The sequence below is a fragment of the Oreochromis niloticus genome, linkage group LG12, assembly GCF_001858045.2.
Source record: "Oreochromis niloticus isolate F11D_XX linkage group LG12, O_niloticus_UMD_NMBU, whole genome shotgun sequence".
NCBI lineage: Eukaryota > Metazoa > Chordata > Actinopteri > Cichliformes > Cichlidae > Oreochromis > Oreochromis niloticus.
Window position 1 is genome coordinate 2520164 of NC_031977.2, and position 13395 is coordinate 2533558.

At 40.9% G+C, this 13395-nt stretch overlaps 1 protein-coding gene across 3 annotated transcripts in view; it reads left to right on the top strand.

The window, feature by feature from the left end:
• The window catches only part of whrnb (whirlin b), a 133485-nt gene that overhangs the window by 37989 nt on the left and 82101 nt on the right, over positions 1 to 13395 (top strand). For all 3 annotated transcript variants that reach the window (XM_005472908.4, XM_005472909.4, XM_025896930.1), the window contains exon 2: positions 7690 to 7866. In XM_005472908.4, coding sequence (XP_005472965.1) covers positions 7690 to 7866 — 177 coding nt within the window. The remainder of the gene's footprint in view (positions 1 to 7689; positions 7867 to 13395) is intronic.

Sequence of the window (13395 nt, forward strand, 5' to 3'; positions counted from 1 at the left end):
GCAAGTGTCCCGTTGATACATTACATTAATGCAGACTTTATGTTATTACTTCACAAGAATCACTACTGCTCCTAGAGTATTGGTCAGAATTTAATCTTCACCCAAACTGGGCTCAAGACCAAGTTCAAATTTATTGTTTCACAGGGAGCAGCCTTTGAGTTTTGATGGATTGTGAGCCTGATGAGCTACGTCACTGATTTTTCTGTTTCTCAGATGACTAAGATGGCACAATAAATGGTGAATGTTGGGTGCTCATGAGTAATTGTCTTGTCATGTTCTTAAAACAAACTTTCTGTATGAAATGATCAGATAGACTTTAATGGAATCTGTGGGGTTTTATTTTTTTTTCTGTAAACAACAGAAAATTAATTTAAAGGAATGTAGATATTTAAACCTGAGATCTAAGATAAACCTAACAGGTAGTTTTGCTGAAATGGATGTTAGAAAGCTAAAAAAACAAAACAAAACTTAAGATGTTTAATACACATTTTTCTTTACATCCAGTCAATCAACTCTGATAATTAAAATGAAACTGATTTACAAGTTCACTCAGCTACCTTAAGGAGCTCAGTTAATTAATAAACTTAAATCAACTTAGCTAACAGATTATGTTAGTTAAGCTAAAATAGATTCCTAAGTTAAAAGAACTACTAAAGTATTTGAATTAACTAAAAAACCCAAGTCAACTGAACTAGGACAAGAGTTTAAACAATAGATTATTTTAATTTAGCTGAAAGGGTTTTCCCAAGTAAAAATGACAATTAAAGGAGTTGAACTGACTAACAAATCTCAGTCAACTAAACTAAGATGAAAGTTTAGACAACATGTGATTTTTCATTAAGATAACAATTGGTTGTGTTATAAGAACAAACTCTATTTCTTGACTTAACTTAAAATTTTAAGGCAGCCCTTTACCTCATATTTTTAAGTTGAAACAACAAGTTATATTTTACAGTGTAGTTTTCAGACAGAGTAAATCAACAGTATAAATACCACATATCTCTCGCCTATTTCAGTAAACACAACTGCAATCACGGGGAAGTCTGCTAACTTGATAGCTATCCAGATGACAAACATCAGCACCCTCCATCACCCACAGATGGTCACTGCTGAATAGGCTGGCTGTTCAGAGTGCTGTATCAAACCACATTAGTGGAAACTTGAATGAAGAGAAAAGGTGTGGTAAGAAAAGTTTCTGAGACAAAAAATTCACACGTTGGTTTGTTAAGAAGTTGCTGATTCAGGAGCAGGTGACAGGGGGATCTGAAGATGGTCCATTTTGGTGGTATTATGGGGTTGAAAGCTGAGCTGTAGTCCACGAAGAGCATCCTCATGTAGATCTTCCTGTTCTCCATATAGGTCAGCTCTCACTGAAGGATGATGGTGATGGCATCCCCGTTTACTCTGTAAGCAAACTGATGGGGGTTGTGGGAGGGATTTAGACAGTCTCTGATGTGCTGAGACACTATCTGCTCAAAACATTTCCTGACTACAGACGTGAGGGCTATAGATCTGTAGTCATTGAGGATGTCTATACCAGTCTGTATCAGCCTCAAACTGAGCAAAGAAGGTGTTGCACTCTGTGAGTTTCAGGCATATCTATCCACACTAGCCCGGATAGATTTGAAAATGGCATTTTTGTCTGAAAACGCTCCGCGTCCACACTAGCGCTTTCAGTCGTTTTCACAGAGGTGTGCGTCCACATTGAAACGGATGAAAGTGCTTACGTTCCAGTCCTTCGCATGTGCAAAAGCGAGTGAGAATTAAAGAATTTAAGGAAAAGCTATCTGGAGCATGTACAAACTGATATGAATCTTTTTTGTCAAAATTGAGAGCAATCAAAACAACTGCTGTATAATGCACTCCGCTATCTTTGTTTAATTAGTCACATGACTGCATCACATGACTAAAATGCGTCATCGTTTTAGAAAGTCTGCGTTTTTGAGGGTCCACACTGCGACGGGACAGCTGCGTTTTGAAATGTATGTGTTTTCGAGAGCGTTTTCAAAATGCGGCATTTTTCCTTGAGGAAAACGCTGTCTCAGTGTGGACGGGAGGCCAAAACGGAGAGAAAACGATGCGTTTTCAAACGAAAACGCATTAGTGTGGACGTAGCCTTAGGCTGCTGTCGGGGGTTGGGTGGCTTGGATGCCTCTCCACACCTGGCGGGCGTTGTTGTCTCTGAGGAAGAGCTCCTCAGGTTGGCTGTACAGAGAACTGTCCCTCAGCCTGAAGGCTGAGTTATGTGTTCTGTTTAGAGCCAGGACTTCACTCGTCATCCAAGGTTTTCATTTAAGAAAAACCTGGATGGTTTTAGTCACTGTCACATTCTCTACACAGCACTTAATGTAGAAGAGCACAGACTGAGTGAAGGTTTCCAGGTCAAGCTGTTCAAAGATGGACGAGTCTGTCAGCTCAAACCAGTCCTGTAGCTGGAGCATCATCTGGCCATGTTTTAACTTGCTTGGAGGGGTTTGTTTCCTGAGGGGGGGTGGAGGAAGGGATGAGGATCAGAGAGAGGTTGTCAGAAGGCGGTGGAGGGATGCTGCGCTGTAGACATGGTTGATGTTACTGTACACACAGTCCAGTGTCCTGTCCCCCCTGGTGCAATTTGGGGAGTACAGATTTCAAACATGGCTTAGAGTCCCTAGCAACAATATGGACACCCAACAGGTCCCTCTCTGCTGTTAACTTATAATAAGTTGGAGGTGGTTGAGTGCTAAAATTAGCATCCAGAGGGATGTAAACAACGGTAACTATGGCTACTGTTAGCTCATGAGATAGATAAAATCGCCTGCGCTGAATGGACATGGCCTCCAAGTCTGGTGAGCAGTGACTGTCTATAATTCTACTGTTATGGGACCAGGCAAGGGCGCAGCATGGTGAGGAAGACTGATACATGCAGGGGTTTGTGTCGTTGTTGTCGCAGCTGGATTCAATAGACAGCTCTTCATCCTTGCTCTTGTTTCCTCTCCCTACACCGTTTGCATCACTTGCAGAAATAACAATTGGAGCTGCTGGGGACTTTGAATTCAGTTCAGTTTTATTTATATAATGTTATGTTGTTTATGATTGTTTGTTTTGTAATGTTCATGTTGCCAAATCACAGCAACAGTTTCTCCAAGTTGCTTACCAGTGTTTCTCCTTCACCCCCCCCCCTTCATGTTTATATATCACTTTGAATTGAATCACTGGTTATTATAAATCTCAGACCTTCTTCCACAGCTTGTCCTTTAAATAAATAAATAAATAAATTTTCATTTATATAGCACCTTTCAAGACAGAATCACAAAGTGCTGCACATAAAATTACAAGTCATAAAAAGATTTAAAAAGACTAAATAAAACAGGCAAAAAATTAACCAAAAGCAGTTTTAAAAAGGTGAGTTTTGAGTTGTTTTTTAAAAACAGCTACTGAGTCCACAGTTCTTAATGCTTGGGGGAGAGAGTTCCACAGTCTAGGGGCCACAGTGGCAAAAGCTCTATCACCCTTAGTCCTCCTCTTAGTATTTTTTATAGCAAGTAAGCCCAGATCAGATGACCTCAAAGACCTGCTAGGGACATAAGGCTGTAGCAGATCAAAGATGTAGGCAGGTGCCAGTCCGTGCACAGCTCTGTAGGTCAAGACCAGGATCTTAAAATCGACTCTAAATTTAACAGGAAGCCAGTGTAACTGAGATAACAACGGTGTCACATGTGAGTACTTGGAGGATTTTGTCAAAAGCCTAGCTGCAGCGTTTTGGACAACCTGCAGACGATCCAGAGAACCTTTGCTAAGACACATAAACAGCGAATTACAATAATCCAAGCGTGACGAGATAAATGCATGTATAGCAATCTCCAGTTCAGATCGAGATAAAATCGGGCTTAGCCTAGCCACATTTCTTAAATGATAAAAACAAGACCGAACCAGAGAATTGACATGCCCATCCAATGTGAGACTCGAGTCAAAGGTGACACCTAGATTCCTGATAGAGGATTTAACATAGAGTGAGAGAGGACCAAGGGCTTTCACTATCTGCGATAGAAATCTATCAGGGGTACATACGAGGACTTCGGTTTTCCCCTCGTTGAGTTGGAGGAAATTTGCAGCCATCCAACGTTTGATCAAATCTAAGCAATCATTCAGACGCTGAAGCTTAGATAAATCCTCGGGCATAAAAGAAATGTACAACTGAATATCATCAGCATAACAATGATAAGAAATGTCCTCAAAAGAGCCCATTATATGCTGGAGGGGAAGAAGATAAATTAAAAACAATAAAGGCCCCAAAACTGACCCTTGAGGGACACCATAAGTAAGGGAGGTAGAGGATGACCTAAAATCGGAGACTGCCACAGAAAAGGATCGGTGATGGAGATAAGAGGAGAACCACTCTAATGCAGTTCCAGATACACCAACCCATTTTTTCAGCCTTTCAATGAGGATGTGATGGTCAACTGTGTCGAAAGCTGATGTGAGGTCCAACATGAGTAGAACAGAGCATTTTCCTGCATCATTATCCATCAAGATATCACTTGAGACCCTAAGAAGAGCTGTCTCCGTGGAATGAAATTGACGAAAACCGGACTGAAACTTATCGTAAATGCCATGTTTATCTAGAGCTGCCATAAGTTGCTTAGCCACAACCTTTTCTAGAAGCTTAGCGATTAACGGTAATTTAGAGATGGGTCTGTAGCTGCTCCAAAGAGAGGGGTCTAGTTGAGGTTTTTTTAAAAGTGGGAGAATAGCAGCGTTTTTAAAATAAACCGGAACTATACCAGATGCCAGTGAAGAGTTGATTAAGGTGAGCACACATGGGCCAATAGACTGGAAGACATTTTTGAATAATGATGCAGGTATAATGTCAAGTGAACAGGAAGATGCTTTTACTGAATTCACTAATTTCACTAGCTCAGGTAGTGAAACCGGAGAGAAAGTATCCAAGACAATGGGCCGGGATGGGGTAGAGATCGAGATAACAGGTGCTGAGTATGTAAAACTCATTCTCACGTTATGAATTTTTGCAAGCAGAAAAGAGAGAAAATTTTCACAGTCCTCGTTAGAAAAAATAGGGGCCGCAGGCAGAGCAGGAGTAACAATGTCACTAATAGTGTTGAATAGCACCTTAGGATTGCCTTTGCTCTTTGTAACCAAGTGTGAGAAATGGGCAGCCCTCGCATCTCTGATTGCATTATTAAAAGAAGCTAAAAGGTCCTTAAGATAGAGGAGGTGAACATTTAGATGAGTTTTCCTCCACCTGCGCTCCGCTTTACGACAATCACGTTTAAGACAACGAATACTGTCATTTAGCCAAGGAGGAGATTTAGAGGCAGAAACACTCCTCGTCTTAAACGGACAGATTTCATCTAAAATAGAAAGGCAATAATTATTAAAAAAAACTGGTTGAGAAATCAACACCATTTTGAGGAGATAGCTGTAAGTTAAAAGCATCCACAAATTTCTCCGCTGTGGAGGAGTTTAAGATGCGAGACTTAACCATCCGTCTGACAGGGGATAAAGGCTCATTAAAAGACAAGTTAAAAACAATAACATAGTGATCAGAAATAAAAATGTCCTCAGAGCAAATAAAATCAATATTCAAACCGAAAGAAAAAACAAGGTCCAGAGTGTGACCTTTGCTGTGTGTAGGACCGGACACATGCTGAGTCAAATGAAAAGAATCTATAATCCTCATAAAGTCTCTGGCGAAAGGGTCGGAGTCATCATCAACATGTATGTTAAAGTCCCCAACTATAAGCACCCTAGACAGCTTCATAGTAGCGGATAAGAAGTCGCTGAGCTCCGATAAAAATAACCTGTTATATCCAGGTGGACGATACACCACAGCACAGTAGAAAGGATCCTTATTACCGATTTTAAGCATCTGCAGCTCAAACGAGCGAAAAAGTCCAGTTTTCACGGAGCGGCAGGAGAAACGGTCCTGGAAAGCCATGGCAAGCCCGCCACCCCGACCAGACAACCGAGGCTGGGTAATAAAAGTATAGCCATCCGGGCAGAGTTCAATAAGTGACGAGTAGTCTACATCCCCCTGCCAGGTCTCAGTCAGGAATAAGAAATCGAGTTTTTTAGATAATATAACATCATTCAACAAGAATGATTTATTAGAGAGAGATTGAGCGTTAAAAAGCGCCATATTCAGTGAGCTAGAAGCCTCATTATTTGCAGAGGCTCGAGTTAAGGGTCGTAAATACACAGGGTTCGAGCCATCACGCTCGTAGAATCCACTCACCGAGGGAAGAAAAAGCCAGCCCGCAGAAGAGTCTGGATAAACCCTCCTAAGGTGGCAAGGTCTCAAAGAGCCGGGCCCAGCGTATCCAAACAGGGCCGTGGAAAACAAGTCCCCCTCCATGGAGCTTTTCTGGACACCGGAGACAACGCACGCTCGACGTCGCTTACCAGCCAAACCACGCCGCCAGTACATCCTGAGCTTTACTTGAATACCTCCTCTTCTCCCTCTCCTTCTCCGTGGTCTAGAAGGACCACTGAAATCGTCTGACAAGGATCCAGCTAAAGGAGGAGGGTGGAAAATGCCAGAGGACGACGAGACAGCGTGTGGCGTCATAGAGGATCGGATGGATAGCAAAGCCAGGCAATCATACACCAGGGCAGCAAATACATCATTAAAACTGAGTGAGAACAGTAGAGCAGAAAAAAACAACACAACAGTAGTAGAGCGCGACAAACTGCAACCGGCAGTGGCAGAGCCAAACACAGGCGCCATCATACCGGATAAACAACAGATAAACCAACAGGGGAAGATGAACTGTCTACCTCTCCTCACCTCCATCAGTCAGAGCAGATGGCTGCCTGGTTCTGCTACAGCTTTCTTCCTGTTAAGAGAGGTCATTGGTAATATTAAGTTCATGTAGACATGTATTCCCATGTATACAGGTTTTAGTTGTGTAGGGTCCCCAGTAGCAAAAAGTAGTAGTAGTAATAATGCCTACTTTTGTTTGTATTTTTGTCTGCCACTGAAAATATATGACTCAGAAAATACAAAAGATTTCATTGTAGTGAAGATAAACACAGTGTTAAAACAAGGAAAACTGGCCATAAAAGCCATTTTTTGTCTTTCATGTACATGCATGTTTTGTTCTTCCTTATTTGATCTTGTCCCTAGTTGGCATTGAACTTCTTGTAGGTTCTTTAAAAACATTTAAATCCATTTTTTTGGATCCATTCCCTCCATCTCTGGTTTCAGCTCCTGTCAGTTGTCGGTGTGTTATAATGTCACCAAATAAAAGCTCATCTTGAACAGTCTGAACTTCTTCAACTAATGCTTCAAGGTCTCATTTGTCTCTATCATTGCCCTGTCACTTTTTGCATAATCTACAGTAAAACAAACAAGCAAACAACAAAAAGCTAACAGTATGGCATTGTTTAAATGCAAATCAAATAGCTGATTAGTCAATTATCAGTTTTCTTTTGTCTTTCTTAAGTCCAAATGTTTTCAGATATGTCACATTCCTTAAAATGTATTTTTCCGGTGACTAGTGGAATTGGACGGGTGACATTAGAGCATACTGAGCCCTGGTTAATTGAACACCAAACTTTTCTGCAATAAAATATCACATTTAGGGTGGCTGTTTTTGAGTGTCCAAATAACATGAAATAACACATGCGAGGGTATAAAGTCTGCTGTTACACTTTAATGGAATCTGCAACCTCGCTGTCCTTGGAATACAGGTGCTGAAAGGATGCAAGACGCTGAACATATCTGTGTGCTCCATGGGACCGACTCCTGGCGGCTACATTACCAACAATCTGTACAGCTGGGTGGACCCACAGGGCCGGAGTGTCTCCCCGCCACCTGATAGCCAGGAAGACAGTCAAAGGCACGGGCACAGGATGGAAGAGCGAACGGTGAGACCAAAGTGGAATTGGGTGTTGGTGGTGAAATATGGAGGACCAGTAGATAAAAGTGTACAAACACTTGAGACTATTTTTATTGGAAACAAAGATATTGCGAGAGTTCTTTTAAAGCAGCATCTGTCAGATTCAGAACTATTTATCATCAAGGATTTATTACCAGGTTTTTGTAATTGTCCTCCTCCCCTCGTCTGACAGTAGTCAGCTTGGGACTGCAGTATATTTCTCTAAGGTCCTCATGACCTTTGCTACCGACATTTTGGAAGATAGACTCATCCTAAAATAAAATCATCCAGCACGGGCCTTTTATCCAGTGACTGCTGGCAAAGAAAAGGTTTGCTCAAAATGACTCACCAAAAAAATCAAACCTGTTACTTTGCATTGTAACTCTAAATTGTAATTTGCTGTTCCCACAGTAGACCAATTTTGGGAGGATGTCACTGTAATTATGTCAGTGTGATTATGTGCACAGTCTTTATAAAACAGAAAGAAAACCAGTGAAATCACTGAAAGATGTTAAATGTTTGTCAAAGCTCTCACTTATAGAGAACACCATTGTTGAAGATGCTTTTTCAGGGAAAACACAGACATTCATGTTTGAAAGTCTTTAAACTGATATACTGAACTGAAGGGAACCTTTCAGAACTCTTGTCTCTGCCATGCACATATTAGATCACAAAGTGTCTTCAGGTCTACACACATGCAGGCAAAATCAACATGTGGTTGATAACGACAAATAGCAATAGCATCAACTACAACAGCAGGTGCTTTATCGTGCATTTTATTAGACATAGGCATGTTTGCAGAAGTATCATTGAAAATCAGCCACATATAGACAGTTTATCTAAAAGTTCATCAATCAGTATGAATATAAGAAAATGTAATAAATTAAAATGCAGGGCTCTAGACTAACCTTTTTCCACGGTTGCACTGGTTAGGCGCACCAGCACAAAAGTTAGGCGCGCCCAAATTTTTCAACCGCATTGCTTAACACCGCAGTTTTACATGTGCACTTTTTGGGGGGGGAAATTGCTGTCCATACAGACAATATTGATTTGTAAATGATTAACTAACAATCTTGTGCTTGAGCTTAAAGTGCGTTGGCACTTTTTGGCAATATTGCAGACAATATTAAACTTAATCATCATCATCGGCTCCTCTGACGACCTGTTTGCTGCTGCCTGCTGCTGAAAGGCAGTGGGGAGAGGGGACACTTGGGCAGTGCATTTATTGCAGCATATAATGTGTTTTCTGGATACACTGCTGCTTTTTCAGCGTTCAAAGATTGATGGCTCCGTGTCAGAGCACTGGCTATGAATTTCAGATGGATCAGGCCTTAACTTAACAAAAAAGTTATCAATCGTTCTTATCTTTTCTTATTACCCACAGCTACATCCACTTCTGTCGGGCCTAGGCTGCTCACTAGGGCTGGGTATCATCACTGATTTCTATAATCCATTCAATTCCGGTTCACAAGGTCCCGATTCGATTCAATTTTAGTCAGAAATATTATAATTCTGATCATTTATCAGTACTGATACACGTGAGACTTTATCAGAGACGTGAACATCACAGCAGATGCCTTTGTGTCAAAGTAACCACGAATAAAACACAGAAAAACATGAAGGAGATTTTCCTGGCCTGGCTTTTTATAGCAGATAACCTTAAAAATATTCTGCAATTTTTCATAATTTTAAAAAGTTTGAATTTCTTCAGTATTGAACAGCAGAAATTAGGCTTTCTTGTCCGAGGTCATTTAATTTAACAAAAAAAAAAAGAGAGAGAAAAAAGACAGCGGCCGACAGCGCTGTAAACAACGGTAGACTAGTGGGTAATAAGCAAATGAATAATGCAGAAAACAGAGATTTGAGACGGGAAACTGTTCTTGAAGTACCGAGAGAGAGAGAGAGAGCTGTGCATGAAGTGTGATTTTTTTTTTTTGTGGTGGAAGCTAGACTTGTAGTCAAGACCGCCTAATCCGAGACCAAGACAAGACCAAGACCAGAGGGTATCAAGACCAAGACCAAGACCAAGTCGAGACGAGACCAAGACCAAGACCAAGACCGAGACAAAAAAAGTCTTTAAGCTGCAGCCAGATGCTGCTACGTTTACAGGTGTCAGGCATATTTATGTGTTTTTGCTTTCGCACAGCCCTCCTCACCGTTGTCTACTGTCTCACTCACTTACTGAGAGGACAGACGCACGCTCCACCTGACTGTCGCGTCTCTCACCCTCTCTGTTTTTCACATAATGATATTATCCTATATCCTCGCATGTGATTTGCCACAATATTTCATTTCATTTCATTTCATTTATTTATTTATTTCACAGTTAGTACAACAATTCAAACAAACCAACCACACTTTCTATCAAAAAAGCACTACAACCATGTGTGAAAAGGAGCAGGAAGAAGAAAATATTCTTATTAAACCCTGCCCCCTATCTACAATCCAACTTATATTACAAGTGGGCACCAAAAATCAAGGAACAAACTAACATTAACATTTATCTCCGGTCCTAACCCAAACCAAACAACAAATTTACAATCAAAATATACAAATTTACAATCAGAATATACCACTCCACATAAAAATAAAATTAAAATAAATAAAACAAAAAAATTATAATGGATCCTTTTTCAATGAACCCCAATTTCATTCACATTCTTCATATTGAGTTATCGTTTTAAGCATGTAACACTTTTTAAAACAATGTAAATTCATACAATTCATAGCCTTAAACATAATTAATAGTGTCCATAATTTCACTAAATCTCCTAATTTTAATAATTTCGATTTTTTAAATAATTTATTTGTATGTTCTCGATATTTAACATTATGAATCATTCGTATCACTTTCTTCTGTAATAAGTTTAAAGGTTTTATAGTATTCTCATATGTGTTCCCCCAGATTTCAACACAATAACTAAAATATGAGAAAAACAATGAAAAATATAAAATGCGCATTGTTTTATAGTCTAATAAATCTCTTACATTTCCCAAAATATAAATGTTTTTAACCATCTTCTTTCTAATATACTCAATATGTGATTTCCACGTCAAATTTTCATCTACTATTACACCCAAAAAACGAAATTCAGTAACTCTTTCAATCAATTCTCCATCAATGGACATAATGACTTCATCCTCCTTTACACGATTGCCAAATATCATGAATTTCGTTTTTGTCAAATTCAAGGATAATTTATTTATATCAAACCATATTTTTAATCTTAACATCTCAGAAGTCATAATTTCAACCAAATCTTTCAAATTCTCTCCTGAGCAATAAAAATTTGTGTCATCTGCAAATAAAATAGAATTTAAGCTTTTTGATACGTCACAGATATCATTAATATATAAATTAAAAAGTTTAGGTCCCAAAATAGAACCTTGAGGAACGCCACATACAATCTTCAATCTTTCAGAGGTGTTACCGAGATAATGTACATATTGCGATCTATTTTCTAAATAACTCCTTAACCAATTCAATGCCACTCCTCTCACACCATAATTATACAATTTAGAAATCAAAATAGAATGTTGTAAGGTATCAAAAGCTTTTTTTAAATCAACAAATACCCCAACTGTATATTTATTATTATGGGTTGCAGATGAAATATCGTCAATGAAAGTCAACAATGCTAATGCCGTTGATCTATTTTTACGAAATCCAAATTGATTTTCATTTATTAGTTGATATTTTTCAATAAAACTATCAAGTCTTTGCGCAAAAAGTTTTTCAAGCACTTTTGAAAACTGTGAGGGATTGGACCATAGCTGAGCCACTGTGTGAGAGCTGAGCAGCAAAAGGAAATTAAGTGAGGGTAGAAATGACTGAAAGATTATTAGGCTCTGTTTTGAGTTTTGTTCAAAAAAGAATGACTTCATATAGGAAAAAAATATATATCACATATGTAGGACACCTTAAACTAGGTTTTTAATTAAGCAGCAAGGCAGAACAAAGTCGGGGCTGTATCAAGACACGAGGACTAAACCCCAATTCAACCAGACCCAGAACTGATCCAGAATTAAACAGGACTACAACAGTTCAAAATCAGGACTACTTAGGACTTAACCAAAGATCCAGAACCAGAATCAAAACTAGATGATAGTAGCACTAACAATCATCATAGACCTGCACTACACGTATTTTTTTAATTCTACCAAAGTACACTATTTAGATTCAGAAAAGTTTATATAATTATTTAGCCTTGTTGTTCAAACAAGCCAGCATAACTTCATAAATATAGAATTTGAAAAGTAACAAATGGTATCTAAAAAGTTACACTAGGTACTAGATACATGTTCTGATGAGTTTTGGCAAACAACCATTTGACTAACATGTGTGTCTCACCTGCTCTTGTTCCATCTCTGTTCCTCTCTCTCCCTCTCTGCTCCTCTCTCTCCCTCTCTGCTCCTCTCTCTCCCTCTCTGTCCCTCTCTCTCTCTCTGCTCCTCTCTCTCCCTCTCTCTCCCTCTCTGCTCCTCTCTCCCTCTCTGCTCCTCTCTCTCCCTCTGCTCCTCTCTCTCCCTCTCTGCTCCTCTCTCTCGCTCTCTGCTCCTCTCTCTCCCTCTGCTCCTCTCTCTCCCTCTCTGCTCCTCTCTCTCGCTCTCTGTCCCTCTCTCTCTCTCTGCTCCTCTCTCTCCCTCTCTGTCCCTCTCTCTCTCTGCTCCTCTCTCTCTCCCTCTCTGCTCCTCTCTCCCTCTCTCCCTCTCTGCTCCTCTCTCCCCTCTCTGCTCCTCTCTCTCCCTCTCTGTCCCTCTCTCTCTCTCTGCTCCTCTCTCTCCCTCTCTCTCCCTCTCTGCTCCTCTCTCCCTCTCTGCTCCTCTCTCCCTCTGCTCCTCTCTCTCCCTCTCTGTCCCTCTCTCTCTTTCTGCTCCTCTCTCTCCCTCTCTCTCCCTTTCTGTTCCTCTCTCTCCCTCTCTCTCCCTCTCTGTCCCCCTCTCCCTCTCTGTCCCTCTCTCCCTCTCTGCTCCTCTCTCTCCCTCTCTCTCCCTCTCTGTTCCTCTCTCTCTCTGCTCCTCTCTCTCCCTCTCTCTCCCTCTCTGTTCCTCTCTCTCCCTCTCTGCTCCTCTCTCTCCCTCTCTGCCCCTCTCTCCTCTTCTCCTCTCTTCCTCTCTCCTCTCTCTCTCTCTGCTCCTCTCTCTCCCTCTCTGTTCCTCTCTCTCCCTCTCTGCCTCTCTCCTCTCTCCCTCTCTCTCCCTCTCTGTTCCTCTCTCCCTCTCTGTTCCTCTCTCCCTCTCTGTTCCTCTCTCTCCCTCTCTGCCCCTCTCTCTCCCTCTCTGTTCCTCTCTCCCTCTCTGTTCCTCTCTCTCCCTCTCTGTTCCTCTCTCTCCCTCTCTGTTCCTCTCTCTCCCTCTCTGCTCCTCTCTCTCCCTCTGTTCCTCTCTCTCCCTCTCTGTCCCTCTCTCTCTGTCCCTCTCTCTCTCTCTGCTCCTCTCTCTCCCTCTCTCTCCCTCTCTGTCCCTCTCTCTCTGTTCCTCTCTCTCTCTGCTCCTCTCTCTCCCTCTCTCTCCCTCT